The 17211-nt window shown below is 40.0% G+C and overlaps 1 protein-coding gene across 8 annotated transcripts in view; it reads right to left on the bottom strand.

The window, feature by feature from the left end:
* Nucleotides 1–17211, bottom strand: part of LOC103029501 (transcription factor 4) — a 274560-nt gene that overhangs the window by 42264 nt on the left and 215085 nt on the right. For 5 of the 8 annotated variants that reach the window (XM_022676295.2, XM_022676293.2, XM_022676297.2 and 2 more), the window contains 3 exons: nucleotides 5829–5934; nucleotides 5597–5730; nucleotides 3374–3524 (listed from right to left, as the gene is read on the bottom strand). In XM_022676295.2, coding sequence (XP_022532016.2) covers nucleotides 3374–3524; nucleotides 5597–5730; nucleotides 5829–5934 — 391 coding nt within the window. The remainder of the gene's footprint in view (nucleotides 1–3373; nucleotides 3525–5596; nucleotides 5731–5828; nucleotides 5935–17211) is intronic. The other 3 variants (XM_022676294.2, XM_022676296.2, XM_022676300.2) reach the window with 1 other exon arrangement.

The raw sequence follows: 17211 nt of genomic DNA, 5'->3' as shown, positions 1-17211 counted from the left end.
GCCAGTGAGTGGAAGTACAAAGTAGTAAGATGGTAGTTGTTTCTAATAAAGTGGCCAGTGAGTGAAAGCAAAAGTTAGTACGATAGTAGGTGTTTCTAATAAAATGGCCAGAGAGTAAAAACACAAGGTAGTAAGTAGGTGTTTCTGATAAAGTGGCCAGTAAACGTGCACTCTTTCTGTTTTTAAATGCGTCTCCTGCAGACTTTTACAGGAAACAGTAATAACACAGAAACACACAGGCTGATCTCCTGCAGCGAATGCTGACCCGCCACTCCGGGATTCACTTTAGTGTCTGTTATTCCAGTGTGGACCAGTTTAAGAGTGAAACTGGACAAGAATGCGGCCATGCTCTTTAAGTAAATAAACAAGTATCAAATTGGTCTGTTTCATATTGTGCGGTTATTTATTTTAAAGAGCTGGAGGAGGCTCGGAGCATATGGAAGCGTGTCTGTGAGAAAGAAAAGAGATAAAGACGGAAAAGAAACATTCCTAACCACTTTAAAAAAGCAGCCTTCCTTCTTTGAAAAGTGATAGTTTGTCTATTCTTCCTTTCTGTTTTCTCTTTATCTATCTCTTTTGCATGTATCGAGATGTTCTGTTCCGCAGAGCCGATACCTTTAGCCAAAGAGCTCTGTTTACACCAGACAGACAGCTATCTTGTGTAAGTAACTATAGATTTAAATCGGACCTTAAATATACACTTGGGAAGCACGGTTTGACAAGGCAGCTCAACTCGGCAGAACACCAGTCGAAGCGAGCGCCGTTCATGTCGGATTTTATGAAGCGTGTCTGTGAGAAACAAAAGAGATAAAGATGGAAAAGAAACATTCCTAACCACTTTAATAAAAGCAGCCTTCCTTCTTTGAAAAGTTTGTCTATCCTTCCTTTCTGTTTTCTCTTTATCTATCTCTTTCGCGTGTATCGAGATGTTCTGTTCCGCAGAGCCGATACCTTCAGCTGAAGAGCTCTGTTTACACCAGCTAGTTAATGGTAGCTATCTTGTGTAAGTAACTATAGGTTTAAATCGGATTTCCGGTGGATTCCTAGTTTTACCAAGGACTTAAATATACACTTGGGAAGCGCGGTTTGACAAGGCAGCTCAACTCGACAGAACACCAGTCAAAGCAAGCGCCGTTCATGGGAGATTTTATGATATAGAGCGGTCTCTGGGTCTTCGACGTGGTGAAACTGCCCAAGCACTGAATCACTAAGTCTGAGGTAAGAGTTTAGTAGTTTTAGTTAAGCTGAAAGAAACGTTATCAATGCAGCGGGGAAGGCAGGTCATGTTCCATGCTGCGGTACTGTTAGCCAATCAGAGGCAGAATATTTGCATGTATGAATATTCATGAGCAAGAGCCAAATTCTTACTTTCTTTAGAGACCTCTAACTCAGTGATCTAAAGCAGGGCTAAACAGAAACACCTGTAATTCATTCATACTAGAAACCAAAACTAGACAGTTTAAAATGAATGAAAAAACGATGGAATGAGAACTTTAATAAGTTCCCCAATGGTGGAACAAACTACCTTCCACTACCAGATCAGGAGAATCTCTCGCTATCTTTAATAAACTCCTGAAGACAGAGCTCTTCAAAGAGCACCTACTCTCCTAACACCTCTAACTAACTACCTTCTACTACCAGATCAGGAGAATCTCTCACTATCTTTAATAAACTCCTGAAGACAGAGCTCTTCAAAGAGCAGTTACTCTCTTAACACCTCTAACACACTAACCTAACTACTTCTAACCTCATTTCCTTCTTCCCTTCGACCTCCTTTAGTCCCTATCTAAAGATGTTTTTACCTTTAACTTCTATTACTTTTATACTTCACTATTGTAAGTCGCTTTGGACAAAAGCGTCTGTTAAATGTAATGTAATGTAATAACTGGCCAAACTGTTGTAATCATGTATTTGAACCATAGCAGTGTTAGTAACAGGACAGTTTACATTAATGAACTTTTCACGTACAGCAAAACAACATCGCGCTCATTTGCATAAAAAAATAACATAATTCCTGCAGCATCTATCACTCCATCAGCTGATCTTAACTGATCCAATCTGATCTGATCTGACCTGAACTGATGAGATGCTATCTATCAGGTGGCTCGAGGTGCTGCTAGTGTATTAATACAACCAGCAGAAACGGGAGCTCTGAAATTAAGCCGCAGCATTAGGGCGACAAGCGCAGCTTATCTTGATATCAGACTCAAAATCAGAGCTGTGATCTGTCTGAAAATGAAAAACACAGCACTTAGCCATACCTCTCTCTCTCACTGAGCAGCTAAACATATCTGATTAGCACCCAGTTTGCACCAAAACAAAAAAAAAAATACCACACACTTAAGTATATTAGTATACTTGTATGCTGTGGACATTGTTATGTCCTCAACCAGCACCACACCAGTATAAACCATTTTATACTGTATTGTAAACACTGGTGACACACCACACTAGCACCAAAACAGCACTTTTACACTGGAAAACCAGTATGAACCAGCACATGACATCAGACCAGTATAAACTAGCTAATTATGTGTTTTAAACACTGGTACAGTAGATAACAAGCATCAGACCAGTAAAAACTAGCTAATTATGTGTTTTAAACACTGGTACAGTGGATGACCAGCATCAGACCAGTAAAAACTAGCTAATTATGTGTTTTAAACACTGGTACAGTGGTCACCCTGGCCAGACTGGTATAGGTTAAGTATAGGTATAGGTAAAATGTTGATATAAGTCTACTAGTACTAGGCCAGTATAAACCACTTTAAGGTGTGCTGTGAGCATTGATACAGTGGTAAACCAGTACTAGGCCAGTATAATCCAGTTTAAGATGTGCTGTGAACATTGGTACAGTGGTAAAGCAGCACTAGGCCAGTATAAACCAGTTCAAGATGTGCTGTGAGCATTGGTACAGTGGTGAACCAGTACTAGGCCAGTATAAACCATTTTAAGATGTGTTGTGTGCATTGGTACAGTGGTAAACCAGTACTAGGCCAGTATAAACCAGTTAAAGATGTGCTGTGAACATTTGTACAGTGGTAAACCAGTAATATGCCAGTATAAACCAGTTTAAGATGTGCTGTGAGCATTGATACAGTGGTAAACCAGTACTAGGCCAGTATAAACCATTTTAAGATGTGCTGTGAACATTGGTACAGTGGCCATCCATCAAAAGACCAGTATAAGACAGATTGAATGTTACTGTGGGATCAGTATACTGTGTTTTGAAAGCTGGTATCGTTGTTAATTATCCGCACAATGAAGTGCTGAATATTGCTATATATATATTCTAAATATCTCAACAAATTTAAATCTGTTACATCTGTTTATCTACATGAACCAGGGAGGCTAAAGACATTCCAACACTCACCCATAACACTGTCTGTTCCATTCGTGGTGGCTGTGCAGGAGGCGGTGCTGTAGTGATTTGTTCCGCTGTTGCGATGGAAAGTGGACATCGGTGGAAGACTGGGGTTGATTTCCGCCGAGGAATGTGACGGGTAACTCTGTGAGTGAGCAGACTAACCAATATTACAACAGTCAGACTAATATATCCTGTTTTTTGAGAGAGTTTATAGATTAATATTACAGAGTCTAGAGTATATTAGTGTTTATTGAGGGTGTTTATAGATTAATATTACAGAGTCTAGAGTATTGTAGTGTTTATTGAGGGTGTTTATAGATTAATATCACAGAGTCTAGTGTATTGTAGTGTTTATTGAGGGTGTTTATAGATTAATACCACAGAGTCTAGTGTATTGTAGTGTTTATTGAGGGTGTTTATAGATTAATATCACAGAGTCTAGAGTATTGTAGTGTTTATTGAGGGTGTTTATAGATTAATGTCTCCTATGCTTGTGTATAAGAGTGTTTATTAAAGTTGTTTATGGAATAATATATCTTATTCTAGTGTATAGAAGTGTTTAATGAGAGTGTTTATGGACTAATATCTCATATTCTAGTGCATCAGAGTGTTTATTAGAGATGTTTATGGACTTATATATCATATTCCAGCATATATGATATGATGTACTAATAGCTCTTATTCTAATGTATAGGAGTGCTTATTGAGAGGCATTTATGGACTAATATCTTGTATTCTAGTGTATATGAGTGTTTATTGATTGTGTTTATGGATTAATATCTAATTCTTTTGTATAGGAGTGTTAATTGAGGGTATATATGGACTAATATATTATATTCTAGTGTATAGGAGAGTTTATTGAGGGTGTTCCTAGACTAATATCACATAGTCTAGTGTATAGGAATGATTATTGAGGGTGTTTTTAGACTTACATCTTCTATTCTAGTGTATAGAAGTGTTTATTGAGGGTGTTTATAGACTAATATCTCATATTCTAGTGTATAGGAATGTTTACTGAGTGTGTTTATGGAGTAATATCTCTTATTCTAGTGTGTATGAGTGTTTATTGAGGGTGTTTATAGATTAATATCTCATACTCTAGTGTAAAGAAGTGTTTATTGAGGGTGTTTATGGAGTAATATATCTTATTCTAGTGTCCAGGAGTGTTTATTGAGGGTGTTTATAGACTAATATCTCATATTCTAGCGTATAGGAATGTTCATTGAGCGTGTTTATGGAGTAATATCTCTTATTCTAGTGTCTTGGAGTGTTTATTGAAGGTGTTTATGGAGTAATATATCTTATTATAGTGTCCAGGAGTGTTTTTTGAGGGTGTTTATGGAGTAATATATCTTATTCTAGTGTCCAGGAGTGTTTATTGAGGGTGTTTATAGACTAATATCTCATATTCTAGCGTATAGGAATGTTCATTGAGCGTGTTTACGGAGTAATATCTCTTATTCTAGTGTGTATGAGTGTTTATTGAGGCTGTTTATAGACTAATATCTTATATTCTAGTGTATAGAAGTGTTTATTGAGGGTGTTTATAGACTTATATCTCATATTCTAGTGTATAGGAATGTTTACTGAGTGTGTTTATGGAGTAATATCTCTTATACTAGTGTATAGAAGTGTTTATTGATGGTGTTTATAGACTAATATCTCATATTCTAGTCTATAGGAATGTTTATTGATTGTGTTTATGGAGTAATATATCTTATTCTAGTGTCTTGGAGTGTTTATTGAGTGTTTTTATGGAGTAATATCTCTTATTCTAGTGTCTTGGAGTGTTTATTGAGTGTTTTATGGAGTAATATCTCTTATTCTAGTGTCTTGGAGTGTTTATTGAGTGTTTTTATGGAGTAATATATCTTATTCTAGTGTCTAGAAGTGTTTATTGAGGGTGTTTATAGACTAATATCACATAGTCTAGTGTATAGGAATGATTATTGAGGGTGTTTTTAGATTATATCTTCTATTCTAGTGTATAGGAGTGTTTATTGAGGGTGTTTATAGACTAATATCTCTTACTCTCGTGTATAAAAACATTTATTGAGGGTGTTTATGGAATAATATCTCTTATTCTAGTGTATAGGAATGTTTATTGGGGGAGTTTACGGACTAATATCTCTTATTCTAAAGAAGTAAAGGAATGTTTAATTATGTTGTTTATGACTATTATTGAAAAACATGAACAAAGATGTAATAAAGCAGGAATAAAAGACTCACAAGTCTCTCATGTGGGTGCAGGCCACAGTAGCTGCTGCTTTGGGGGCCATGTGAGGAATTTCCCAGCATGCCACTGTAGCTTGGCTGGTTCATGCCACTGGAGGAGCTCCATGGATCTGTACTGTGGTGACCATCTGAGAGAGAGAGAGACATGACAGTGTGTTTTAGTATTGTGATGTTTTATACTCTGTGTATATCTGTGTGTGTGTGCGTGTGTGTGTGTGTGTTTGACCTGGCATAAAGAAGGAACTGGGGAAGCTGCCGCTGGGTGCTTTCGAGGACGGGTACCCCGGCGAGTCCCGGTTATAATCGGCAGTGCTGGCAGGCGGTGCGTACACCTGCAAAACACAGATACAGGATGGTCAGAAGTCGACACTACATTTCCCAGAATGCATAACCCACAATGCAATTCTATATCTCAGATTTATACAATTAATGCTGGAAAATACTTTCTCAGGAAATAACAGTCAGAATTAGGAACTACATATTCATGCATGCATCAGTCAAAAGTGTTGGACTAAACATCCCAGAATGCAATAGTCAGAGTTAGGAACTAAATATTCTAGAATACATCTGTTAATACTAAAATTAAATTAAATATGCATCCTACAGTGCAAAAGTCCAGATAGGACAATACATAGGCCTGTATATTCAGTAATGCTACAGATGAAACTACAGAAATTATATATTCCAAAATGCATATACATCCTATAGTTTAGGGTTCACCAATCATATCCATAAAGAGCTGATGTGGCTGCAGTTTTCATTTCCAACCAATCAGAAGCACACCCTGTATAGGTAACCACTTGTTTGCTGGAATGAAAATCTGCAGCCACACCAGCCCACTCTGGATAAGACTGGTGACCCATGCTATAGGGTGACAGTCAGGATTATGGAATATGGCTATTAATCCCTATTATTGGAAATACCTGGAAATATTTATAAGAGTGTAAGAGTGGTTTATGTTTAAGTAAAATGAACGTTGTTTTATTCTATAAACTACGGACAACATTTCTCCCAAATTCTCTCCAAATAAAAATATTCTCATTTAGAGCATTTATTTGCAGACAATAACCTCAAATAATGCAAAGAAAACAAGTTCATATTCATAAAGTTTTAAGAGTCCAGAAATCAACATTTGTTGGAATAACACTGTTTTTTAATCACAGTTTTCATGCATCTTGGCATGTTCTCCTCCACCAGTCTTACACACTGCTTTTGGATAACTTTATGCCACTTCTGGTGCTAAAATTTAAGCATTTCAGCTTGGTTTGATGGCTTGTGATCATCCATCTTTCTTCTGATTTTATTCCAGAGGTTTTCAATTTTCGATTTGGTAAAATCAATGAAACTTATTTTTAAGTGGTCTCTAATTTTTTTCCAGAGCTGTATATTGTCCTTCAAAAACACCAAATTACATTAGAACACTGTGAGTAAACACAAAAAAGTAAAAAGAGCTGTACATATCTTACAGTAAACAGTTGTGTATATTAGTGTGTGTGTGTGTGTAACAGAGTATATGTGTGTGTGTGTGTGTGTGTGTGTGTGTGCATGTGTGTGTGTGTGTTATGGGTTAATGGTGGGCGCTGAGAGATGGAGGCGTTTTATGGAGACGCAGAAACTCCAACACAGCTGGACTTCTTCCCTTTCCCACACACACACACACCAATGCCTGCAAATAACATTAGGCTCAGATCATGGGAGATACCTCAGAAGAGAGAAAGAGAGATATGCTCATCGATGGGGTTCCACCAATCAGATGCTTTGACATACCTATGCTAAATGAAATACGCTGATATTGAAGATATCATCATCTAAACATGAGTCTATAGTGTTTATTTAATTCAAAGAAATGAGCTTTTCATGTGTAATTCAATTGCATTAAAACTTCCATCCATACGCAATGTATGATCTAGCAAAAACTCTCACAGCTTTCCTATTGGCTCCTGGCACCAACTATTTGCCTACGGGGCATAACTTCACCCTGTGCTTACCATTAGTGTGTAGTCTTTCCCTGTGCTACCCTCAACAAAGCAAAAAATATTTGCTGGCCTGTGCGCTCAAGGCTGTTAGAGCAAGCTAACCCCTTTTCTTTCAGTTATTTACTAATATAAAATTATGATTATTACACAAAATCTAATTACTTTTATTTAAAGCATTTAAAGGTAATAGATCAAGCTTCATCTCTCTAGATCCAAAACTCTACAGTGTTTAGTTCTTTTGGCCTATTCACATTAGAAGGGCTGTCCCAATACTTATGGCCACACAGCACAGCAGCAGATCACACACTCAAACACACACGTCTTTGTCCCGCTTAATTGGACGGGAGGAAGGGACAATCCTTTGACCAGCAAGCGTCTGGTCAGTATCATGCCTTCTATTTCCAGCTAAGGGGTGACATCATTCCCTCCAGCGTGCGCACACACACACACACACACACACATCTGGTCGAAGGGCTTGGCACGCAAGGCCTCTGCAGGGAGCAGTTAGAGCCGAGTGAGTAACAGACAGGTTCCAGGAGACGGTTATAACCTGCAGCTCGCTGCAGCCACTAGCCTAATGTAGCTTACTAATGGGAGCTGCTTATGGACACCAATTAGCACGGTGCCTAAATCATCACACACTCTCACTCTCCTACAGTCACGTGCAGATCTTTAGTAATGATTTAGTAATAAGATAACATGATGCTATAACTGGTGCTCTATAAGGTTTGATTACTTTTTAGTGCCATAAAAACTTTAAACTATCACTTTAATATTAAGAAGAGAAAGATAGAAAGAGAAGAAAGAAGAAAAAAACAAAAGAGAGGGTTAAAGAGAAAGAATGAGAACAAGGAAGTTAGAAAGAAAAAAGAGAGACTCTGAGAGAGTGAGATCAAAAGAAGGAGAAAAGTAAAAAAAGAACATGAGGGAAGAGAGGGAGAAAAGAAATAAGATGAGAGAAAGAAAACAGTACAAAAAGAGAAAGGAGTGAAAGAGAGAGACAGAGAGTGAGGCAAAAAATGAACCAAAAACAAGACAAGGAAAAAACAAGAAAAAGCAACAGAGGAGAGATAGATGAGAGACAGACTAAGAAAAAGAAGAGACAATGCTTAAGTGATAAACAGAGCAAAGACAGAAAAAGAGTAAAAAAGTAAGGAAGGCAAGAAAAAAAGAAAGGCAAAAGAAAGAGAGATGGAGATAGCGAGACAAATGAAGATGAGAGAAGTGAAAGTGCAAAAAGTGCGAGAAAGAACAGAAAAAGGGATTAAAAAAGTATGAGAAGAGTGAAAAGAGAAAGAGAGGCATGAGAATATTAGAAAAATCAAATCAGGAGAGATAGAGAGAAAAAGAAAGAAGTGAGAGAGTGAATGAAAAGTAAGAGATTGAAAAAGAGATAAAAGAAAGAGGGACAAACAATACTACAAGAGACAGAGGGAGGAGAAAGAGTGAGAGAAAGAATAAAGAAGTGAGAGAAAGAGAATGAAAAGTGAGAGATCAAAAAAGAGATGAAAGGAAGAGAGAGAAACAACAATAAGAGACAGACAGAGAGAGAAAGAATGGAGAGAGAGAAAGAAAGAGAGAGAAACAGAGGGAGAGCGAGAGATAAAACGAGAGAGACAGAGAGAGACTGAGACAGAGAAAGAGAGAGAGAGAGAGAGAGAGACAATCCGGAAGGAAGTTCCACCCAGAACCCTGGACTTCATTCTATCAACCTGCAATTTCTGTAATGTTCCCCAGATGTAGCGCAACACACACACACACACACACACACACACACACACACACACACACACACACACGCACACACACACACAGGCATGCAGGCCCGAGGCCTGGTTTCACCATCAAACACTAATCTATTCCACATGAGCCAGAGCAGAACACATGCTCCACACACACACACACAAAATGAAAAAGAGAAAAAAAAACGGAATGCATGCACATCTATGCAATTATAGACATATTACACACACACACACACAAAACACACACTCACAAAACACACACACACACACACACACACACACACACACACACACACACACACACACACTCACACAGGCTCCCTGAGGACTCATGGCTTCCTGTGGCTTGATTAGAGCGCACCACGCGAGGACAAGTGCCTCCCTCTGCAGCCCTGCACCTGTGACTCCAGGCCCGTATGTGTGTATGAGTGAGTGTGTGTGTGTGTGTGTGTGTGTGTGTGTGTGTTTGAGAGTGTGTGTGTGTGTGTGTGTGTCGGAGGGGGGTTGAGGAGATTGCTCTTCACAGAACACCAGGGCAGATGTCAATATAGTCAGGAAGCGCTTTTCACACACAGCTAACGCTGCGAGGTCGGACGAGCGCATGCGCACACACACACACACACACACACACACACACAAAGAAACAATCAAATCATTACTTTCCATAATGCAGGATTTCCTCTTCTGGATAAAAGCTGGTCTGTTACAACACAAATCACGAAGCAAAGAAATGGACCCTGTGTGTGTGTGTGTGTGTGTGTGTGCGTGTGTTTGTGTGTGTGTGTGTGTGTCATGTTTGGGTGGGCCTTTATCTATCTTAAAGGCATAAAAGCAAGAATTTCGTAGGAATAAAAAAAAAAAGGAATAAAAAAAAAAAAACCACAAACATTAGTTCAGCCAATAAAAAAATGTTATCAATCCTGGGAGTTATAATTATTTGTTAATATTATTAATTGTTTTATTAAAGTGGACATATACGTCTCATACCCTTTTTACACAAGTTAAAACAGGTCTATTAGCTACACAAAAATGTACATGAAGTTCATTACTCTAACATGTTAGTGTTAACTTGTGCTAAATGGAAAAACACAAACAAGCTAGTTTATGTTTGTGACAGAAGCACAAAACTCATCATTTGAAAGTACTTGCATTTCTCCTCATCTGCTGACTTGCCATAGACCCACCCTGACTTACTACAGATCCCTCCCTCAAACAAAGTCTGCTGGCTAATTTTGCTTCCACACGGCTCATAGAATAATATGCTTGCTGACACCAAACGCTTTCAAACTCAAACTGATTCACAGAAAAAACAGATGGATGTATAATTATTGATTTTGTAATTGTTTTTTAGTACCTACACCTGACTGGTCAGAAGAGCTCATTTGCATATTTCAAAGTTCTATTAAATCAAAGCTGCAAAAGCCAACAATACACGGCACCAACCTGTTGTGTGTGAGAGAGAGAGAAAATACTTCAAGGCCGCTGTACACATGTGGTCAGTTATAAATAAATCCGCTCAGTCTTCTAAGAGAGAGAGAGTGTGTGTGTGTGTGTGTGTGTGTGTGTGTCCGCCTAATCAGTGTTGCATGTGCCGCGCTGTGCCAGAACCTCTCACTCTTTCATCTCTGGTGGAGAAATCGTTCTCTATTACAACAGTGTGTGTGTGTGTGTGTGTGTGTGTGTGTGTGTGTGTGTGTGAACATATTGATTGTAGTCACGGTTACAGAGAACTTGAGCAGCGGAACTGAATACCTGTAGTAAATCTCTCTCTCTCAAACACACACACCCACACCCACACAGACACACACACACACACACACACACACAGTGAGTGAGCTGTTCCTTCTGAATTAAAGGTTCAATACAAGGCCGACAGTTGTGGTCAAATTTTGTTTTGTGTTCACACACACACACACACACACACACACACACACACACACAGACACACGTCTCCCTATATGATGAAAAGCACAGCTAACCCACAGCCTCACACTGCTCTCTGTTCTACTGCCAACTTACAACAGAGAGAGAGAGAGAGAGAGAGAGAGAGAGAGAGAGAGAGAGAGAGAGAGAGCGGGAGAGAGAAAGAGGAGATCAAAACGCCACGTGGTTTGAAGGAAGAGAGTGATGACTTTTAACTCTTATTTTTTAACTCTTATTCATAAAATTTTAACTATACCTTTACTAATTCTATTAATACTGTTAGTATTATTAGTTTTAATATTTTTGTCAACATTAAGTTTCAGATTCATTTTATTTTTCTTTCTTTACAATAGTTTTTTTTGTTTTTGTCCTGTAAAACTTTGCTTCTACCTATTTAATTTTATTAGAATGGGTCTTCATTCATTGATCTTATATTATCTCTTATTAGTTTGAATTTAATTAGATTTTATTTTTATATTAGACTTTAAGGCATACTGAGTTAAAGAAGAGTTGAAAATCTCTAGAATATAATCAAGAGGAAGGTGGATGATCACAAGCCATCAAACCAAGCTGAACTGCTTGGATTTTTGCACCAGGAGTGGCTCTTTAACGTTTTCCAAAAGCAGTGTGTAAGACTGGTGGAGGAGAACATGCTAAGATGCTTTAAAACTTTATGAATATGAATTTATTTTCTTCGCATTATTTGAGAAAATTGAGAAAAAGTGTTGAGCGAAGCTGAAGCTGCAATTTTCCATTCGTCCCTGTTTCTGTGTGTTCGTTTTATTTGATTAACTATGTTAATTAAGTTAATAGGCAAACCCTGATAAGCCTGGTTACATTATAATCGTGTTTATTGTTTTTTTCTTTATTTTCTCTTTCAATTCCTGTTTATTGTAAATACGACTATATTGAAAACGAGGGTCATCCTCAATGTACCCCCCCCCCCAAAAAAAAAAAAAATGTGAAAATAAAGGTTGATTTATTAACTGCTTGATTGGTTTATTGATATTGATAGCTAAACCAAACTGTACAGCTTCCAGAAAACTCCTTATTTAGGATAATCTGGGAAAATGATTAGTCACCAAACTCACTGAGGTGCTGCTTTTGAGAAAAAGAGAATGTGTGAGAGTGAGAGAGAGAGAGTTGAGGGGGGGAGGAAGCCGCAGCTGTCTGCTCCGGACGCGGCGGGCGAAAAGCAGCCCAATTTGAGCTTGTTTACACGGCTGCCTGCAAATGAATTCAAGATGGTGGAGAAGCGGCGGGAACAGGGAGCCCAGGCCAATCGCCTGTTGATCAAAGGCGTTCTGCTCGGCAATTTTCAGCTTTTAATTGACCGTGGCTTTGATAAAAGCAGGCCTCGTAGCTAGAACACAGAGCCGTGTTTGTGTGTGTATATGGCGAGCTGAAAGAGCGCTAGGAATGCTAACACATGCTAACATTTGCCAGCGAATATTGTCAAAGTCTGAGGAACAGTCTGGGGATTAGCATGCTAGCTGAGATGATAAAGTCCTTTGAGGTTTTGAGTCTTGAACACTCTCAATACCCTTTCCTCATGTTGTAAGGGAGTTCTGAGTCTCGGCTCTTCTCAGCAGTTGTACATCATGTACATCTTATGCAGTTTAGCATCTTTGTTCCACTCAGTGTTTTTCTTTATGTTCATAAATTGGTTGTCCTGTTTAGTCTTATGTCCACTCACTGGTTCTTGTTCTTCTTACGGGGCTTTGTTACCTCTTTCCCACCAAAAAGTGCTGGTGCCGGAGCTGGTGACGATTCCTGCAAACCTTTTAAAAACTTGTTTCCACTGCTTTAAGGAATCACTTTCTACGCGTATGAATGTGGGTGTCTTAGCTGAAAATGAAGGTAAGGTTTGTAAACAACTTTGCGACAAAGATGCTCAAACACCCCGTCCTTTGGCCGCTCGTGTCACAGATTGACTGCTTCCAGATCAGCTAGATTGTGGGGCCAGAACAGCACCGACTTTTCTGGCCGAGAACCTGTGATTTTGCGGTGGAAAAGCACAGAACTGTTTGGTGAAAAAGTAGTTCTTTCTCTTGTTGTTAACGGGGTCATAGTGTTGGTCATTCTCAGTGGTTCCCCTTTATGCTCTTAAGCAGTTGTGCATCTTGGTCCCTCTCCATAGATATTCTTCCTGCTTTTAAAGTGGTTCTTCCTTGTGTTCTTATGTTCTCTTTCTAAGTCTGGGATCACTTGGATCACTGGTTCATTCCATGATCTGAGTCTTGGTTCCTCTCCATGGTTCCCCCTTATGCTTTTAGGGAGGTTTGAGTCTTGATTCCTCACATAACCCTCAAGCTCTTGTGCAGTTCAGCAACTTGGTTCCTCCCAGTGGTTCTTCTTCATGTTCCTATCACTGGTTCTTCCCATGTTCTGAAGGAGTTCTGAGTCTTGGTCCCTTTCCATGGTTCCCCCTTATGCTCTTAGAGAGGTCTAAAACTTGGTTGCTAACATGGAATGGGCTCTTTTCCAGTTCATTCACCTGATTTTAAACAGTAAGGTTTTAAATAGGTTCTGGAAGCCAAAACGTTTTTTCCCAAGTTGGACCTAAAAAATAGTAGGTTATTCAGCATGAACCAAGATCTGCTGTGTGAACTGTTTGCTGAAAAACAAAAGGTTCTTATAAGCCTAAACAGAACCAAAAGAGAGTTATTTCAGGCAAAAAGGGATCTCAGTTTTTTAAGGACCTGGATAAGTCCTGGATTCTCTTGGTGGTACTTCCTCTTCATCTTAGAAAGAAATGAGCTTTGGTTCCTCTTAAGGTTTCTCCCTCGTAATATTAGAAAGCTTCGAGTCTTGGATCTTCTCAGACAGTTACACGTGGCTACACGTAGTGGTTCCATCTTATCCTTGGATGTTCTCCTTTTAAGTCTTTGCCTTTTTAGGGGGTCTGCTTTATGTTTTAAGGAGGTTTGAGTCTCATATCCTCTTGATGGTACTTCCTCTTGATTTCAGAAAGCTATGAGTTTGGGTTCCTCTTAATGTTTCTTACTCAATTTTCTGCTTTTTTAAGCCTTAGCTCCAGTCATCGTTTCTGCCTGATTCTCATTGGGGGATGAGGTATATATGTATTTATATATCACTATGCGCCTCTTATTGCAGGTCCCAGATTGAGCTTCTGGATTTGTACTTTTTGGAATATTCTGTCAATCGCAACATCGGGATAACTTACCGAAGGTGCGGCCTGCCTGTGCACGTGTGTGTTGCCACAGCGACGGCTATAGGAACTCTGGGTAGCGTCGGAGCTTGTCGGGTTTAACAGGTCTGCAGCACAGATGGTGCCGAGAGAGGAAAAAAAAAGTGCTGCTTTAACCAAGCCTTTAAAGAATCTGCGCTGCCTGCTTTCTTCCTCTCTTTCTCTCTCTCTTTTGCTCTCTACCCCTCCATGGATCCCCCTCTCTTTTTCCTCTCCTCCCCCTCCATCCCTCGCTTCCTTTTGTCTTTGTTCGCTGCCTTGGTGAAGTGCCAGGTAAGCAAAGTGCTCCTCTGTTTGTGCGCTTGTCAGAGGCAAAAACGGGAGGCGGCAAGGACACACACAAATACACACAGACTCCCGCGGATGCACACTCCCGCACACGTCTAACTCAGGACCACTTAAGCCACTGCTGTCACCTCTGACAGGCGAGTGTTTTGCGAGTGTACAAGTGTGTGTGTGTGTGTTTAAGACATTGTCTGAAATCTCTCCGTCTTTCCTTTCAGATCAGAAACCGGATTACCAGCTGAGCTCCACGACACCTCCTCTTTCCTTTCATTCCTTTATTCCCTCTGTCCCGCGTGTGTCGGAAAACCGATCCTCGCTGTCACCATTGTTCTCTTAACAGATTTATCCTGCGTATGATTAAGGCCTCGCTGCTGGTGGCGCCCCCTAGTGGAACTCGCAGATGGGCAACAGCACAATCCGAGGCACTGTGAAAAGGAACCTCGTCGCCGGGAGCGTTTTTGACATCGTTACAGGATGCAAAGAAGAAGCAGAGAAAGCCCTGGAACAACACAACACACACATTCACGGCTCGGAGCCGGAGCTTTGTGGCAGCCTTTATGTGCGCTGTCTTTGAAAAGACAAAAGGCTGAGGACAAAACACAGTGACAGTTCTTGGAGAAGACGTTCTCGCCTTCATATATTGGAAAAGGACCTTGAGTTCGTGCAGTCTTGTAACAGGGAAATAGTCTGAACTTCTGGAAGTTCTGGAACAATTACCAGACAAAGTTTATTAGGCGTAAATACACGGTGTGGTCAAAAGTATGTGGACATCTAACTATCATATCTATAAGAGCTTTTGGGGCATCCCATTCCAATACCATGACTGCCTTGAAAGGTTTTCTAGAGGATGCTGAGTGTAGGAATCTGTAGAAAACTATATACCGTTAGAAAGGTATTTGGTACAAATAGTATAAATATGCCCTCAAAGGTACACCCTAGTAACATAAGAAGTATCACCTCAGCAACAAGAGGGGTACCACCCAAGTCCCATTGACAGTTTGGCACCAAATTCTTTTTTTTTTATGTGTTTACGCTAAAAACCATCAATGAGATCAGGCACAGATGTTGGGCGAGAACTAGCTTGCCTACTTTGCAATCGATGTTCCAGGTCTTCTCATGGTGTTCCAGTTCAACATCCTCTTTCCAGGTATTAAGTGGGCCTGATGTGACGGCTCTGTGCAGACCACCTAAGAGTTTCTGAATATAAACCTCAATCTTTATGGAGTTTGTATTGTTTGGGGGATGTCATCAAACTGAAGTAGAAAAGGATTTTCCCCAAATTGCTACCACAAACCTGGAAGCTTAAAAGTGAACATGTGTAGTGATCATGTTCTGCACTGTGAGTTTGCATGGTCTATGACTTCATGGTTGAGCTGCCATCACTCTGAGACATTTCTATGTCAAACTATTAGAACTTACAGGGGTATAGGGCAGCTCTAGCAGGGCAGAGGGACTTTTTTTCCTAAATTGACTGACAAAAGTGCCATTCAAGGTAGTGACTGTTCTTTCTCATACTTCTAAGCAGTTTTGCATCTTGGTTCCTCCAAGTGGTTCCCCCTAATGGTCTTGGTCTAATGGAAAGCACAGTCGCAATGCCTTTCAACGTCATTCACTAACTGCAGTTTAAACAAACTAAATATTAGCAGCAAAGCATCTCTGAAGACCATCTTCTTTTTGGTCCACCTTGGACCTTTAATCACATTCAAGTCCACCTCTTAGATCCATAGACCCCCACTTCAGGCCTACATTACCATGAGCAGTGGTTGCCTTAGCTGTATTATGGCCCTGTGTGTGTATGAGCGAGAGAGGGAGAGAGAGAGGGAGATATTTGCGCTGGTTATGATTGCCAGGCTCCGTATGCGGTCCATAGCGGGAGGTGTTATTGATCTTTCTGACGGCTGGAAATCTCCACCAGGCCTGGAGAACACACTCAATTTCCCACTCGTGGAAAAACGCTGCTGCCTCCACCAGCCTTTCCATTCCTCTGCACTCATTTCAATGAGCGAAAGAGCAAAAGAGAGCGAGCGAAAGAGAGCAGGCAAAAGAGAGCGAGCGAAAGAGAGAGAGAGATTTTTTGCCCATCTGTGTATTAAAGTGGCCAGCACTGGCCCTATGCCTTCTCACACTAATGCATTCATAATGATTCCTCAAAGCAAAGGAAATAGACCTCCATCCCAAACCAAAGGAGGAAGAAGGAGCCACCTCCATCTTCATTTCCCCATCTCTATTCCATCCCATTTCCATCCCTACCTCTATTACAGTCTCCAACCTCATCTGCACCTCCACTGCTTCTTTCTATATCTTCACCTCCATCTCTACTGTTTAGTCCTCCATCATCAACATCCTCATCTCCATCATCAACACCTCCATGTCTGTTTCAGTTTTTTTGTCCTGTAGCTCCTTCTCTATCTCTACCAATTCCAAGAACATCTCTACTTTACTCTATATGTTCCTCAATGTCAGTTTCTA

Source organism: Astyanax mexicanus, chromosome 17 (assembly GCF_023375975.1).
Source record: "Astyanax mexicanus isolate ESR-SI-001 chromosome 17, AstMex3_surface, whole genome shotgun sequence".
NCBI classification, from domain to species: Eukaryota; Metazoa; Chordata; class Actinopteri; order Characiformes; family Acestrorhamphidae; genus Astyanax; species Astyanax mexicanus.
The sequence above is the reverse complement of the archived record's forward strand: the minus strand, read 5'-3'. Positions and strand labels throughout refer to the sequence as shown.